Below are 16,517 nucleotides of genomic sequence, written 5' to 3' on the forward strand. Positions count from 1 at the left end.
AGTTTTTCCCTTTTGGAATCCACGCATCGTGTTTGGGGGCTGCAGTCTTCCCTCCTTGTCCTGGTGTTGGCTCACGTCATTAGGCAGGAGCCCTAACCGTGAGCAGGTGGAGCAGCTCATTTATCCTGCTGTTTTATACAAGTTGTTAAAATAAACTTACTTCTGAGTCAGCTCTTACAGTGCAGTCAGTGTAAAATCTGTCAGGCGCTGGCATTTTCCCTTGTGAGCGTTGATGGCTGTGACTTTCTCTTTTGGTGGTCTTAGACGTGCTCTCCACAATTAATCCCTCCTCCACAGCCGCCGCCACCGCCGCCGCCGCCGCCACCGCCGCAGCCGATCCGCAGCCTGTTCCAGCAGCAGCAGCTCCAGCCCCTGCTGCCCCTGCAGCACCCGCACCACCCCTCCCCTCCGCAGGGCATGCACGTGCCGCCCCAGATGGAGGCCCCCCGCGTGATGATGACCCCTCCTCCCGTGACCCCGCAGCAGCCCAAGAACATACACATCAACCCCCACTTCAAAGGGGCCGTGGTGACGCCCGTTCAAGGTACGTGTCTCCTTTGCTGTGGTCAAGTTCCAGGCGACTGTGGCCAGACCGTCTCACTTGCAGGTCCGTAAGGACCTGCGGGCTCCCGACTCCTTCCCCACCGCTCAGATGCGCACCGGCTGGCGAGCCAGGCCCCTTTCTCCGCTGTGTGTCTCCTGCCACGTCCCTCGGGGGTACTGAGAGCACACGCAGAGGTGCAGCGCACCAGAGGCCACTGTGGCGGTGTCTGCCTGGCGTTCCTCGTCAGCTCCCGGTGGGGCTGAGTGCGAAGGGCCTGTCCCCTCAGCTTCCACTCATGGTGCTTCCTTTGAGTTCTAGAGGGACATACCAGTCTTCTCGTGGTCAGTTCTGATGGCATGATCACGGACGCACGTTCCTGAAGCGAGACGCTGCTCTCTGTGGCGTTGGAGATCTGTCGGTGGGCACGGTGGTCAGCGCTTGCTGTGGGTGTCGTCTAGCACCTTGGCAACGACAGTGAGCAGTGGACGTGATAGATGAGAGCCCCGCGTGGCGCGTTGGGGAACGAAAGTGCCGCGCTGAGGAGAGCAGGGGGAGCCCCTGTGGCGGCGGGGGCCAGCTGCACTGCGAAGGGAAGACCAGGAGGGGCAGCAGCTGCTGGCGTGCCTGTCAGGGGAGGCGTCTTCCAGGCGGGGGGATCGGCTGGTGCAGAGGCGCCTCTTGATGAGGCTGTGCCTTTTGTGTTCTGGTAACTAAAGACAAACCAGGAGACAGTTAGTGGAGTGCAGCGGTGGAGAGAAATGTGGAACCTTGTCATGTGAGACCTGGGAACCGTCCTGAGAGCTTTGCTTTTGTTCCAAACGAGGTGGGCTGTGATTAGAGGAGTCTGAGCACAGGAGTAACATCGTTGCTGTGTTGACAAGGATTGTTCCTGCTGCTGTGTTGAGAATGGGCTTGTGAGGGTGGCAGGAGTGGAAACCAGTATTCAGCTGGGAGGTAAGTGCAGTGATCGAGGTAGCCTGGTAGAAGCTTGGCTCAGGGTGGCGGCAGTGATCAGGAGTCAGAAGCCGGGTGTAACTCAGGACGGAGCTTATGGATGAGCTGCGTGTGGGTGGGAGAGAAGAGACTGAGCTTTGCTGAAGGGGCTTGAGCGCTGGAGGGTGGGGTTGCCGTCACCGGAGAGGCCGAGCAGGCTTTCAGGGGAAGACCACGAGTTCTGTGCTGGAGGTGCACCTAGACACGCAGGCGCACGTGTCTAGGGTGAGGTTCCTACAGAGTGTGCAGATGAGGTCTGGGTGCGAAGCGGAAGTGGGGCTCTGCTGGCGTCTTGATGGACCTGGAGCCCACACACAGTGGAAGATCCTGTGTCGTCGTGGTGAGGAGACTGGGGCCTGGAACCTGGAACCTGGGGCACGTGATGTGCCAGGTGGGGGTCCGCAGGGAGGGGGAAACCCAGAGAGGCTGGAGGACGGGGGCCAGTGGGGCCGGTGCTTGGGTGGCTGGGGACGGACGGGCTGCAGGTCGAGGGCCGGGCCCACAGTCGCGGGGTGTGTGGGGTTCTGACAGGGTGGTTTTGGTGATGTGGAGGCGGCACGTGCCTCAATGAGGTGGGTTTTAGAGGGAACGGGGTGCAGGCGTGGGAGATGATTGTATCGACAGGGATGAAGAGTGTCATGCCAAGATGCAAGTTGGGGAGCAGGAGAATGGGAGTGCTGGGCAGCCCCAACACCCCTTGGAGCTGTCGGTCATGAGCTTGGAGAGACGTGTCCACCTGCACATTTTTCTCCAACCACACTCACCTCTCTGCGTCAGGTGTCACCTAGACAGCGTTGGGTTTGCTGGAGTCAGGCTGTTGGCGAAGCAGTAGAGGAGGTGTCTTGCTCAAACAGGAGGCTGTGGAGTGTATGATGATAAGGGGCCAGCAGATGTCTGTGGGGTCCTGCAGTCGGGAGGTTAGGGTCATGGAGGGAGTGAGGCGGGAAGGTCGAGATGGCGTCAGGTCATGGAGACTGCGCAGGTCTTGGGGGCTGGGGCAGCTCTGGAAGCAGCAGCATCTCGGCCAAGACCTCAGATGGGGCTGGTGTGGGAGACGGTGAGTGGGGAGCTCAGCCAGAGACCTGAGAGCAGCTGTGTGACCAGGCTGTGGACCGCAGTCCGGGGCCCTGGGCCGGGCTGTCTGATGACCCGAGATCTACGTCTGGGGTCTGGAAACAGCAGTGAGGACAAGAAGGGTCCCATTCCTGCTCCAGAGCCAGCAGGGAGGCGGCTGAGGGAGGGACGGTCTCATCCTCTGGGAGAGTTAGGTCTCCATTAGACCAGGGAGGGGAAGAGGGGGCCGTCATGAGTGTGCTGGTGGTGAACTTGCAGTTTCAAATGGTTGAGCCGTTCCAGAAGTTGAGAAGAGGCCTGAGATAGGACTTGGAGTTTGGGAGAAAGCCAGGGTGTGGAGTCACCATGAAATTGTGGCCTTGAAGTAGCTCAGACAGTACAGCATCCACCTGCAATGCAGGAGACCCAGGTTCGATCCCTGGGTTGGGAAGATCCCCTGGAGAAGGAAAGAGCAACCCACTGCAGTATTCTTGCCTGGAGAACTCCATGGACAGAGGAGCCTGGTGGGCTGCAGTCCATGGGGTCGCAAATGCTGGACACGACCGAGTGACTGACACTTGGAGCAGAGGGCCACGGGGCAGTAGGCTGGCCGTGGGCGACGGTGTCGGCGTGTGGCTGTAGGAGATCGCTCTTGTTTCACACGTGCAGGAGTGTCAGAGTCGGGTCCGTGCCGGTTCCTTGACTGCCTTTTGTGTGTCCCCCCTGTGTTAGAATCACTCGCTGGCCTTGCCCTGCTCTGAGCTCCAAGGGCAGGCGGCGTGGTGGCTGCGTGTACCTTTGCTGTATCCGCAGCTGATGCACTAGTGGCCCGTCTCCTTCAGCAGCTGTGGGTGAAGGGGGAGCACGACTCAGTATGTGGCCCCTTCCCGAGCCGTGCCCCCACACTACATCTCATTTGTGGAAACAGTGTGAAGATGTCAGCATCTGTTATTGTGAATTTCCTTCTAAAATTGAATGGGAGACTGGCAGTTGATATGGTGCACAAATTCTCTTTAGCTTAGTGAAAATAAGCTGTGTTAGAACCACACTGTGGGAAAACTGTAAGGAGACTCCAGGCTGTCCTCCAGGCAGGAAAAGAGTGGGCCTTGCTGCTCAGTTGCCACATGGGTGCAGAATGCCAGCCTGGCACCCTGACACTCCCGCCTGACTCAGCACATCCAAGGTCAGTGTTCTGACGAGAGTCTCCAGCTCGTAGAACCCACTCAATGTGCTCTGCTCTCAGAGCCAGGCCCCTCAGTGCCCTGTGTCCCTTCTCTCTCAAGTGCCTTTGAGCTTGAGGACCCTGACACCTCGGCTGGGTATACACTCAACACCGTTGAAGCAGTTGTTTTCCAATACTAAGTGAATGAGCTTAGTTAAATAGAAAGCCACTGTTGTTCTTGAGAGAGACTGGTTGTCTAGTTGTCTCCTGTATGCAAAAGATAGAGTAACCCAGTGATTCTCAGCTTCACACAGTCAAAAGGTGTTTTAAAAAAATTAAAAAGATGTATGCACACCTTTGTCTGATAGTACCTGCTTTCTTTCCAAGGATGAAGAGTGTTTTTATCATATTGTAATCAACCAGTTTTGTTGGAAATTTAACTTGTTTTCCAGATTTTCAGTATTAAAATTGAAAACTTAGTCCATTAATTCATGGGACAGTGTGGGATATAAACATTAAATGTAAAGAGTTCAAGTTCAGCTGGAATGGTCTCTTAGCATTACAGGTTGTAAGTTGTTGCCTGTTCACAGTGGAGGAGGAAGCAGGTAGGTAGAAATGTGATCTTAATTAGAAGTCTAATGTACTGATCTTTTGCTTCATCATAGTAAGTAAAAAATAGTTTGTCTTAGTGCTCTATTTTAAAAATAATTCGGATTGACTTTTAAGCTGTATTACTTCTGTGGTGCTGATTTACCAGAACTTTTTCAAATTAAAATTAAATGCTGTTAGATTGTTCTTGCTGAGTTCTCCATGGTTATCCCTTTGTGTCTGTGTTTGATCTTCTCTTGTAAGCACATTGGTCATGTTGGATCAGGGCCCCCCACCCGCCCCCATGACCTCATTTTCCCTCGATCTCTTCTTTAAAGGTGCATTTCCACATGACCTTCCGAAGTCCTCATGATGAGGACTCCAGGGTGTGAAGTTGAGAGGGGGGCTGCAGTTCAGCCCTTGGCGCCTGGCCGTCCGAGATCTTCCTGGATGTGTCTGGCAGGACATTTTAGTGGAGGGAATCACATGCTACCATAGAGTGGTCACTCTTGTGAGGGGATTTTTTTACCTCCCAAATCAAAATCAGTATAAGTCTCATGTATGAAACAGCTTAAACATGCAGGGTGTGAAACTAGCATCTGGCTTTTTCCCTATTTTTGAAATTATTTGACTACTGTTCTTCTGGTAAGTTGATGGGAATTGTGCTTCTTGAAACACAAAACAAAGACGACACATCTCGGCTTAGCAGGTTGTCGAGTAGATTATTCTGTGTTACAACACAGAATAACCAGCACAAATAGCCAACACAGTGTGTGTGCATTTTCTTTTCTCTGCCCACTTCACTTCGTCTCCTGCCTCTCTTCCTCATGATCCTAGAGGATTTGGATATAAATTTGTGTTTGATTGGCGTCAGAAAATGTAACTTGGATTACATAACCTGGATCACCTGCATATGGATGTCAAAAACAAAGATTTCTTTCTGTAGAGGGATTAATATCTTCTTTGGTGTGAAGTATTGTATTTCTAAGTAAGAATTTGCCGTTGAAATGGAAGCTTCTGCTTGTGCTATTGTACGCTGAGGACAAAAGTTCTCTCCCCTGTCCCTTTATGGAATTGTGTCAGTGCACACGTGCAGCCTTTGCTGAAGTGTAAACTGAATGTATTGTGTGTATTGAGCACATGGTGTGTATTCCGTGTGATGTGCTCCTCTCCAGGCGGGTTTGGGGTGAAGTCAAGTGTAACGAGTGGTGTTTTCCTCACAGTGCCCTTGCTGCCAGTCCCGAGCCAGCCGAGACCTGCGGTGGGACCCCAGAGATTCCCAGTGAGTAGCAGCTGCTCCTCCTGCTCTCGTAGGGATGAGCACACATTTACCAGGAAATATTAATACGGCAAATACAAGTGGTTCCAGCCAAATATAAGTTTAAGGATTTGTAAATATTGACAATAATTTTTGCAGTGGAAAATGTTTGTTAAAAGCTTAAGGTCAATGGATTTTTGAGAATGGAATTAATTTTGTTTAACTGTAAAATTGTTGAATCAGGATCATCAGTAGACTGCCTTTTGTCTTAAAGAATATGAATTTTGATTTTATTATTGCCTTATGTTAGGTGAGGAAGGGCCTTTATTATCTGTGTGTGTGGAGTCATGTGTGCGCTTGGCTAAGTGTGAGTGTGTGTATGCAGTTTTAGGGAGTAATAATGAGATGTCTGTCTACTTGTTTAAAAAAAACTCTCAAAGGTCTTCATGAGCCATTGGTTTTATATGTTAAAAATGCAGGTTTTCTTTTTCAAGTATCTTTAAGACACCCCTCCCCCTATTCTCCTATTGTTTCCATAATTTTATCCATTCTTCTGATAATGTTTTAATTAGAAGAAAAATGTCCATTAAATAGTTATCCGTTTAAATAAGTAAATTTCATTTTATTCGACTTTTTGGTTTGATTTGTAGTTAGTTCATGGTTTTATTAAATCAGTGAGAATGTGTTCTAAGAACAATTTGAGGGAAAAAAAGGACCAGACCATAACATTTTAGTTTGTATATAAAACAGATGTAGTTTTGTTGATGCTAAATAATCTGATTTCCTGGAAATACCTAAATGACCTGTTTGACCCTAGCTTTGATCCTCAGTAGCTACCGTGTTTATGTGGGTCATAAATGAAAGATCTCAATGTGTAGTCAGATGATTATTCAAAAAGACAGTATTGGATTTAAAGGTTCAGAATATTTTTTAGGAACTTTCTTGATTTGTAGTTAATCTTTATGACATGATATTGTTCCTAGAACTGATTCTTACTGGTTTCTTAAGCTTTATTAGCTAATTTTTAAAAATTAACCGATCAAGTTCTAAAAACTAGTTATTTTAAAAATTAGATGACATTTATTGAGTACAGATCCTTATTTGAAATAGTTGTCTAAATAGTTAAGATTTATTCATTGAATTACTCAAGGATAAGTATGTGTGATTTTAATTTAACTGCTAGTTATTATAAAGCACTAAGATTTTAAAAAATGTACTTTTTCTTATTTTTAGGGTTGTGAGCTTTTGCATTAGAATCATAATTGATTTTGTGTTTATATTAGAAATGCAGAGATAAAATTTGATGAAAGCAAATGTAGTTTAAAATTATAAAGCAAGGTTGTATGTAAATATAAAATTAGGATAATCATTTGCAGTTTTCATCTACTTATAATTTCAGTTGTGCAAACAATTATATCTGATACTGAAAGAAACCTTGTATTACTTGAAGACATTACAAAGAGGATAATAAAATAATTTCTTTGTGAGAAATTAAACTAAAAGTTACATAATACTCTGAGGGTGGTAAATGTTACTGAACTGCTCTTGGAGCAGTTTTTGCAAGGTGTAATGTTTTGTTCTTATTTTTAAGGTGGGTTATGTGTACAGGTGATGGGAAATAGGCTAGAGATCAGTCACATGTGCGATATAATTTGAGAAATAGTTACTGCCATTTAACATGTATCTTTAAGCCCCCAGTACTGGTTCTTAAACTGCGTGCTCAGTCGCTCAGTTGTGTTTGACTCTTTGCGCCCCATGGACTATAGTCTGCCAGGCCCCTCTGTCCATGGAATTCTCCAGGCCAGAATACTGAAATGGGTAGTAATTCCCTTCTCCAGGGGATCATCCCAATCCAAGGATCGAACCTGCATCTCCTGCATTGGCAGGCAGATTAAGTTATAATAGAGGTTTTTTTTTAAAGTTTATCAAAGAATTTTTGGGAAGGAGACTAACTCTAGGCCGGCTCCTGTTGTTTTATGTGCACCAGATTTTTTTTTAATTTTAAAATATCTTTATGAGTATTAATTTTTATATAATTTGAAAGGTTATTTTTCTTTTACAGTTATTACAAAATTTTGGCTATATTCCCCATGTTATGCAGTACATTCTTGAACCTATATTACACCCAGCGGTTTGTATCTCCCACTCTCCCACCCTTATTACATCCCCACCGCCACTGCCTTGTAACCACTGGCTTATTCTCCATAGTTGTGAGTCTGCTGCTTTTTTGTTCTATTCACTAGTCTGTTGTGTTTTTTAGATTCCACGTATATGTGATTTCATACAGTGTTTGTCTTTCCCTGTCTGATTTGTTTCACTTAGCATAATAGTCTCCACATCCACCTATATTGCTGCAGATGGCAAAATGCTGTTTTTTTTTTATGGCAAAGTACTATTCCATTGTGTGTGTATATGTATATACATCTTCTTTATCCATTCATCTGTTGATGGACATTTAGACTGCTTCCAGTCTTGGCAACTGTAAATACTGCTGCTATGAACATTGGGGTGCATTTATCTATTTTGAGTAACATTATTTGTTTCCTTTTCTACTAACAGATTCTACTTTGTTTTTTAATCAGTGTAGATGAGGTTTTGTGACCACTCAGTGAGTTTCTCATGTGCTGAATGTTCTGTATAGTGCTAGACCTTAAACCATGACGTGTGTGAGCGTGGGCCCACGCAGCCTGGTTTCCTCCTGAGGAGAGAGTACTGTTGAGGTTTAAGGAAGCCCCATGGCGATTTTGTCCCGATGGCAGTGTGCTCTGCGGGCTCTTCCTTGGTTCTTTTCAATAGAGGAGTTCAGTCTGTATTTGTTAAACTGAATTTTGCTTTGTAAAGTGACCATACACACACCAACTGATAAAACGAATGTCAGGCAACCTGGCTTCAGTTCCATCATAGGGTCTGCTTGAATCATTGTGCTTTCTTGGTGCACAGAAGAGATTAGAATTACAGAATGTGTCAGGGGAAGCAGAGTTCATTTTGATCTTGTCTTTCCCCCGCCTAAACCCCTTTAGTAAGTTTCCATTGCTCTGCTCCTGGACAGCTTCGTACGCTTACCCGTGTTGTGTGAGAGGTGGATTCTTGTCTCTACAGAGGCCCAGTCATCCTGCGCTCGGTGGGGCCAGCCTGACCCTGGACCTTGTGTGCGCAAGTCCAGATGATGGTTGTTCAGTGGGTGTGTGCAGGGATGTGACTGTGAGCTGCCTTGCTGTTTATTAGGCACCTGCGTGAAAGAGCATAGAGAAGGGGTGTATCCTTTAAGTTTTTACCTTTGGTTATTTTCAAGGATACATACATGAATTTGCACAGTAGAATTCCATAATCCACATTTAATTGTTCAAGAATTCAGGTCTACTCTGCTGACTAGAGCGTAAAAAAGGCAGACAGTAGTTGCAAGTAGCTCTAGGTTTTCAGATTTTAACGGGATTAGGATACAGCTGGTATTAATGTGAAGGTATTCCTTCTCTTATCTCTCAACACGAGTACACTTTACTTTCTTTTGTTCTTAAAAATACTTGTTTTTGGCTGTGCTGGGTCTTTGATGGTACCCACAGGCTTTCTCTAGTTGCGGTGAGTAGAGGCTTCTCGTTGCAGTGGCTTCTCTTGTTTCGTAGCGCGAGCTCTGGGCACATAGGATTAGTAGTTGCAGCATGCAGGCTCCGTAGTTGTGGCCTCAGGCTCTAGAGCAGGGGCTCACTCGTTGTGGCACATGGGCTTCCCTGTGGCTTGTGGGATCTTCCCAGACCAGGGATCGAGCCCACGTCCCCTGCATTGGCAGGGGGAGTTTTAACTCCTGGGCCACCAGGGAAGTCCTCAACTTTACTTTCTTAATAGTCTTTTTTGTTGGACAATTTTGTAAAAATTTGAGCATTCTCAATTTAGAACTAGTGTGCCTAGAAACTGTAGTAAGTGATAATATCTCCAGTCTTATGATTAAGCAATTATGGAGAACTCTAGGGGCCTGGCGGGCTACAGCCCGTGAGGTCGAGGAGTTGGACATGACTGAGTGAGCACACACAGCTATGCTTAATGTAGCACTACTAATATTTTAACTTCCTGTTAATGAATTTTATTTATAGAATTGAATAAACATTTTCTAAAAACAAAGATTTGAATGTCAAAGTAATATCATAAGAGAAGGATTCCTTACTTTTGATCATTTTAGAAATTACTACTTAAGCTCTCAGCAGTGAGCTGGCACTTCTTTTGTCATGTTAGTCTCAGCGTCCAGATGGGATTTTTCCTTCATTCCTTCATTTATGGAATTTAGTGAGGTGCTTTGTAATTTGGGTTTCTGTCTAAAAATTAGATTCACGTATTTAATTTTAGTTACAGATATAGCCATTAGTGCTTTCTTCTCACTTAAGCTTTTATTCCCAGAAATATTTTATTTTTCAGATCAGAATTGTGAGTCTTTTTTTAAGCTATAATATATCTCAGTTGATAGCACACATCAGAGAATGAATCTTTTTCATGCTTACTTTCATATCAGAATATTAATCTGCTGAATGTAAAATGTACCTTAGAAATAATGACTGCTTACAAGCGCAGACAGACACAGGAAGAAAGCATGTGCTCAGGAATTCAGAGAGCCTGTCGGTCCCTCCTCCATTTCAGCTCCTTCTGTCCAGTCCTGCCATCCAGCCACCTACCATCCCCCAGTCCACTCCAGAAGCATTTCCTTTCCTGCCAGGGCCTTTGAGTGGAATTTCACAGGACACTGGTGGTTTTCTCTTTTTTGTTTTTGCAAGGGAGTGGCGCTGGGGAGACTGGTTTACCTTTCTGCAAGTAGGCTTCTGTTTTTGTGCCTACTAGAATTCTGTTTTGAGTTCCATTGTCTTTGTTTTACACATTAGTTTAATAGGTTTCTCTTTCCACAGAGGCTGTTTCTGATGTTTTTGTTGTTAAAGTTTTAAGTCTTTTCCTTATCCATAAGTATGGCCATCCATTTATGTATTTGTCCTCAGGTTTATTTTTAAAAGTTTGTCCACTTAAAAAAGTAACACTGAAGTGTTGATTAATATTTTCAAAAGTGTTGCTTTGAGATTTTGCTAATGTAGTTTGTTTTCAGTGTCAGATAAAGCATACGGGTAAATTTTAAGTAACTCACATTGTGAAGATTCTTGACCCAGGGTATTTTAAAACCTATTCAGTCGTTCATTTTGCATTGGTGTTTCTGTCAGTGCTGGTATTTCAGGGTAGCTAGTTAAATAGTGAGTAATTTGGCTGCTGAATAATTTCCTAGAGATCTTTGGTTAAATTAAAAGTAAGTTATGTTTAGGAAGGACTAGCATGTGGAGTGTGAATTAGTCGTCTTAGTGGTTCCTTTGTGAGGTAGACCTGATACCTGAGGTTTCGATTTGTGTCTCCTGTGTGATTACAGCACCTCACAGGTAGGTCTGACTGCGCTGTGTTTCCATGGAACAGGGGGCCTGGTATCAGGTGGTGGTGATTGACACTTCTGGGTGTATTTTATATGGCGTTTCATGCAAATCATGTTTGATGAGACTGCTGCATCAAATTACATTTCTTTCTGATTACAGCCCTTGCAGATGTGAATCCAGACTTTATTCCATCTAGGAAAAAGAAGTCTTTTGAACCCTCACTGTTTTTACAACTTGCCTTCAGTGCCCTGTAATTATTAGCACTTAAGATGGGGAAGTCATGATGGGCATTTTCTCTGATCAGATCTGTGAGTAGGAGCAGGCAGCTGTGGGAGGAGACTCTTCCCGCTGTCAGACATTGTCAGGCTTGCAGTGCGAGAATGCATTTTAAAATGCAGGTGACATAATACCCAACATTCTCCATTTGCTAGTGGGTTTATGATTAATCATGATTACCATACATTATCATACCATCAAATTTAATCATATCAGTGAATTCCCATCTGCAGCAGTAACAGGAGCAGCTTAGCACTGTGGTAACACAGCTATTAAATATGGTGGCTATAAGACTGAGTGCCCCATTGACTTGACTTGCGTGTCCTGTCAGCGTGCATTGTGTGTGTTGGGTGAAGAGATGGTGATGGGAGTCCACACCCGTAACTCGAAGGCAGGGAATACTCAGGTGTGCTCAGTCTGAACCCGCCAGGCTCCTCTGTCCATGCGATTTCCCAGGCAAGACTACCACAGTGGGGTGCCATTTCCTTCTCCAGAGGGTCTTCCCGAAGCAAGGATTGAACCCTCATCTCTTTCATCTCCTGCACTGCGCAACCTGGGAATCCCGCAGGAATACCCAGAGATCGCCAAGTCAAGCCATTAAGTCTCAGTGTAAAAACCGCACTGTTAAAGTGTGATACACTATTTTATTTAGTTTTGGGCTAAGTAAGACTGTAACATTGAGTTGAATACCTTCCATAAATCCTCTGAGATATGTAGTTCCTTTGTAGAGTAGACTTAAGCTTTGAGTATGACTTGCCTATCTGTGATTTAATAATTCAGCCAATGAAATACAATAGCACAAATTTTCAAGGTCTTAGAATGACTTCTGTGCAAAGGAAATCTCTGTCCTATTTTTACTGATTTGTCCTGCAAAGCATACCATTTTTTAAATTAATGTTATTTTTCCTGGAGTCCTTGAAGAGCCATAGTTCTTTTCAGATAAATTTCAAAAGTGACCTTATTTTAAAGTACATGAAAGTGCTTCTTAGAAAAGATTAGAGGTTTTTTTTTTTTTTTTTTTAAACTTGTAAAATTTAGTCCTTTTGATGCACAGTCTGATCTTTCACAGCTACACACGGGAGTGCCATCACTGCCATTGACAGCAGTTCCGTCTCCCCAGACGACATCGTGTGCCGCCCCTTGTAGACAGCCCTCTCCCAGCCCAACCCCTGGCTGACCCTCATCTGGCTTCTCCTCCTGAGAATGTGGATGAATGGAATCACATGCCTGGCTTCATTGTGGGTCTTGCTTCCTGCACGCAGCGCAGTGCGTTTGAGACTCGTTTACCCTTCAGTCACAACAGCCAGGGGCTGTCCTTTCGTATGGACCAACAGTATTCCCCTGTGCAGATGTACCCCCGTTAGTCTGCCCAGTTGCTCTTTGGCCATTTGAATTTTCTCTGGCCACACTGGGTAGTTAGGAGGGCAGGTTGTGAGCCACATGGCAGGTACATTCAGATGAGACTGCATGCTTTCAGTCCATGGAGCTGCTCCTGCTGCTGTGCTCCTTGATTCAATGAGGCAATACCGTCTTCCTGGGGCACGTACTAGTGACCGGTCGGTCAGTGGACAAGGGAGAGTATCATTCAGTAATTACAGTATTCCAGATTTTGCGCAAAGCTTGCATTCCCCAACCTTAAGAGGGTATCATTTTCTCCACTTTACAGATAGAGAAACTGAGTCTTGGAAAGGGTAAAAGGCTCAAGTTCACATAACTGGTGCAGGAGCTAGGATTGGAACCACGTCAGTCTGAGTCTCTTGATCGTGCTGAACCTTCTCCTTTTCTCTGTAAATATTAAAACACACCTCAGTAAGCCAGAGAAAAATAATTGCATCTGGTAAGTTGAATCATAACCATAATATATGAGATTGTACTTGTCAGGAGTGCTGCAGTGGAGGGTGTACTATGTATGGTAGGGCCTGTGGTTGGGTGAGCTTGTTAAGACGGAGTAAAGCAGGGGTGAGATTCAGGGATAAAGAGTTTTTCATTTTATGAGAAAAAGTAGCGAATAGTCTTTAGTAGGTCCCTCAGCAGCAGTATTTTGTACTGAAGTTGTAACTGTGTTGTAACTTGTGGTGCCTGCTCCTGCTTGAACCAATAATGTTACCATGGCTCATATAAGTTCCTGTGGAGGCCCCTCACCCCAATAGGAAACCGGGCTGGCTGCTAGGGATATGGTGCTTCAGAATGTTTAGAATGCATCTGCAAATAAGCGAGTACCTTCTAGGAAAATGAATGTAGACATTTAAACAAGGTATAACCTGAAAGAAGAAATCTATGGCAAATACTGAAATAAGAGGATTAACATTGTGACAGTGGGCTCTAATTTTAATTGTGTTGGGGGTCACCAGTGGTCTCTATTGCTTGCATTTAACCCATTTAATCAGAATTAACTGAGAGGCATTATTTAGTATCTGTTGGTTTCTTATATAGTTCTTTGCATTTTAAGTAAGATTAATAAATGAAAACACGATGTAGCAGCAGGCTGTAATTTATTGAAAGATTCATGAAGTTTCAATGACATTGTTAAGGTATTCAATTAGTCTTACTAAAATATACCAACTGACCCTTTCAGGGAAGCTGATAAGTCACATAATAGCTGTTAGAACCTCTTTATTCTTTGCATTATACGATTAACTTTGTGCTAAGCAATTTATGCAAAGTTTTCATCTTTTTTTTTTTTTTTTTGTAACCGAAGTTATCAGTTCTTTCTGAATAGGATTAATGTAGATAACATCATATAATTAACAAGAGATGCAAAAAGGAAGTACAATTTGTATAAGAATTATATGAGGGAGAATGATAATTTCTTACCTTGGACTTTTAGAGGGATATAAGAGAAAGCAAAACAGAGCAGTTATTTGAAAAGATTAAGGTAGCTTTTTCTTTGAGTCGGTCAAATGACAATAGTACTAGAAATTCTGTTAAGTGAGGTATTTACAACTCCTTAACAGTCTTAAAATAATTCTGCATTTGCTAGAGAGAATTTATTATCCTTTTTACTTGTGAAATGATAGACATTAGTGAATGAATATTCACATCAAGAGAATGCCCGCCTTGGGAACCATGGTATCCAAGGGATGGGTCCCAGGAGAAGCAGTGTATGAGAGGAGAAAGCACTCTTAAGCCATGAGTCTGACAATGTGGGTTCATGTCGTATTTATTGACCGTGGTGGTGTTATTCATTTGCTCAGTTGTGTCTGACTGTGACCCCATGGACTGCAGCAAGCCAGGCTTCCCTGTCCTTCACCATCTCCTGGAGCTTGCTCAAACTCATGTCCGTTGAGTTGGTGATGCCATCCAACCATCTCATCCTGTCATCCCTTTCTCTTGCCCTCAATCTTTCCCAGCATCAGGGTCTTTTCTAGTGAGCTGGCTCTTGGCATCAGGTGGCCAAAGTATTGGAGCTTCAGCTTCATTATTAGTCCTTGCAGTGAATATTCAGGACTGATTTCCTTTAGCATTGCCTAGTTTGGTCTCCTTGCAGTCCAGGGGACTCTCGAGTCTTCTCCAGCACCACAGTTCAAAGGCATCAGTTCTTCAGCACTCAGCTTTCTTTATAGTCCAACTCTCACATCCATACAGGACTACTGGAAAAACCACAGCTTTGACTATACAGACCTTTGTGGGCAAAGTAATGTCTCTGCTTTTTAATATGCTGTCTAGGTTGGTCATAGCTTTTTTTCCCAAGGAGTAAGCGTCTTTTACTTTTGTGGCTGCAGTCACCGTCCACAGTGATTTTGGAGTCCAAGAAAATGAAGTCTGCCACTGTTTCCCCATCTATTTGCCATGAAGTGATGGCACTGGATGCCATGACCATGATCTTCATTTTTTGAATGTTGAGTTTTAAACCAGCTTTTCACTCTCCTCTTTCACCTTCATCAGGAGGTTCTTTAGTTCCTCTTCGCTTTCTGCCATTGACAGTGTAACTTTGGCTAATTCAGTTTAACGCTGTAAACCTGAGTTTCTTCATCCCTTAAAGGAAAAGTGATTGGTTCTGCTGTATTTATGAAAAACACAGTTGGTACTAGATTTATCAGCCAGGATGTGAATGAAGCTGCATGTAACAGACAACTCAGTTAATAGTGACTTAGCAAACCTGGTGTCATATTTTTTGCATAAAAGAGAAAGTTCTTATGGGTTGGTGTAGCAGTTCTTTATTGTTACCTCTGTTGTTACCAGTTCTGTGTTGTCATTTTTTCCCCTACCCAAGTTTCAGGCTGAAAGAGGAGAAGGGGCAGGCGTCAAAGACATGTATCCCCTGAGGCTGCCCCACCCAGCAGCCAGCTTGTCTTGTCTCGAGTCGGGTCTGGTCATCTTGTAGCTGGGCACCCTGTTGTCCTTCTGTTACTGAGCGAGAGGTGAGAATTTATACTAGGGAAGCAACTCACAGGCTTTTCCACATGGATAAAATTCATGGCCAGAATTTAAGTTGTATAAATAGAGAAAAAGAAAGTGACATGTGTATTCAAAACAGAACAGAAAATAGGGAAAAATGGCATTGTGAACTTAATGGTACCTATTTGTTAAAGTATTTTATAAAGCCGATACTGGTGACAGTCAGCAGCTTTTGGGACCTCTGAGCTGAAAACGTTTCTGTTTAGGTACCCAGACTCCAGTTCTGTGGCCCTTTTGAGGCGAATGGAGGCAGTTAGGGGCCTGCATGTCTTCCCAGCTCATCTCTCCCTCCTGTCCAGCGCCGGCTGACATCGCCAGAGAGGGAGGCTTTGTCACTGTGGTGTGTGTCGAGTATCAGCCGTTGTCTTTCTTTCTGAATCATCTCTTCTTCCCAGTTCTGCTTCCACCTGGCTCTCCTGCAGGCGTTTGTCGTCCTGAAAATGGGCTTCTTCCTGCGGACACAACTCGTTTATCGTTAAGCTGGCCCTGTCCAGGGTTGGCCTCCCTCGTTTGTCCTCCTCAGGGTGGCTTCCTCTCCTTTGGGGCCTGTGTGTGACCTGCCATGACCTTACCTGGCACCCACTGCCCCCACTTGCTGTCCTAGGCTCCCACACCTTGCCAGTGTCCCTTAGTTTCAAGGTTAAGCCCACATAACCCCTTTCCATTGTTACTCTGTTGAGCCTCTTCCAAAGGCAGAGATTTCCTTGTTTACTCAGCTTGAGTCAGCTGTTTCTTTCTAAGCTGTAGATCGCATCTGTGGCCTTCTCTCCTTTTATCAGTTTCTCAGGTTGATCAGATAAGCACCACTAATTTGTTTCGCCCGTTCAGGCCGGCAGTGGAATCTCCATGGCTGTC

The 16,517-nt window shown here is 44.8% G+C and overlaps 1 protein-coding gene across 10 annotated transcripts in view; it reads left to right on the plus strand.

Moving 5' to 3' along the window:
- The window catches only part of RBM33 (RNA binding motif protein 33), a 109,008-nt gene that overhangs the window by 48,945 nt on the left and 43,546 nt on the right, over nucleotides 1-16,517 (plus strand). For 9 of the 10 annotated variants that reach the window (XM_061166210.1, XM_061166208.1, XM_061166203.1 and 6 more), the window contains 2 exons: nucleotides 298-544; nucleotides 5,564-5,622. In XM_061166210.1, the coding sequence (XP_061022193.1) occupies nucleotides 298-544; nucleotides 5,564-5,622 (306 nt within the window). The remainder of the gene's footprint in view (nucleotides 1-297; nucleotides 545-5,563; nucleotides 5,623-16,517) is intronic. The other variant, XM_061166211.1, reaches the window with a different exon arrangement.

This window comes from Dama dama, chromosome 18 (genome assembly GCF_033118175.1).
Source record: "Dama dama isolate Ldn47 chromosome 18, ASM3311817v1, whole genome shotgun sequence".
Lineage (NCBI taxonomy): Eukaryota > Metazoa > Chordata > Mammalia > Artiodactyla > Cervidae > Dama > Dama dama.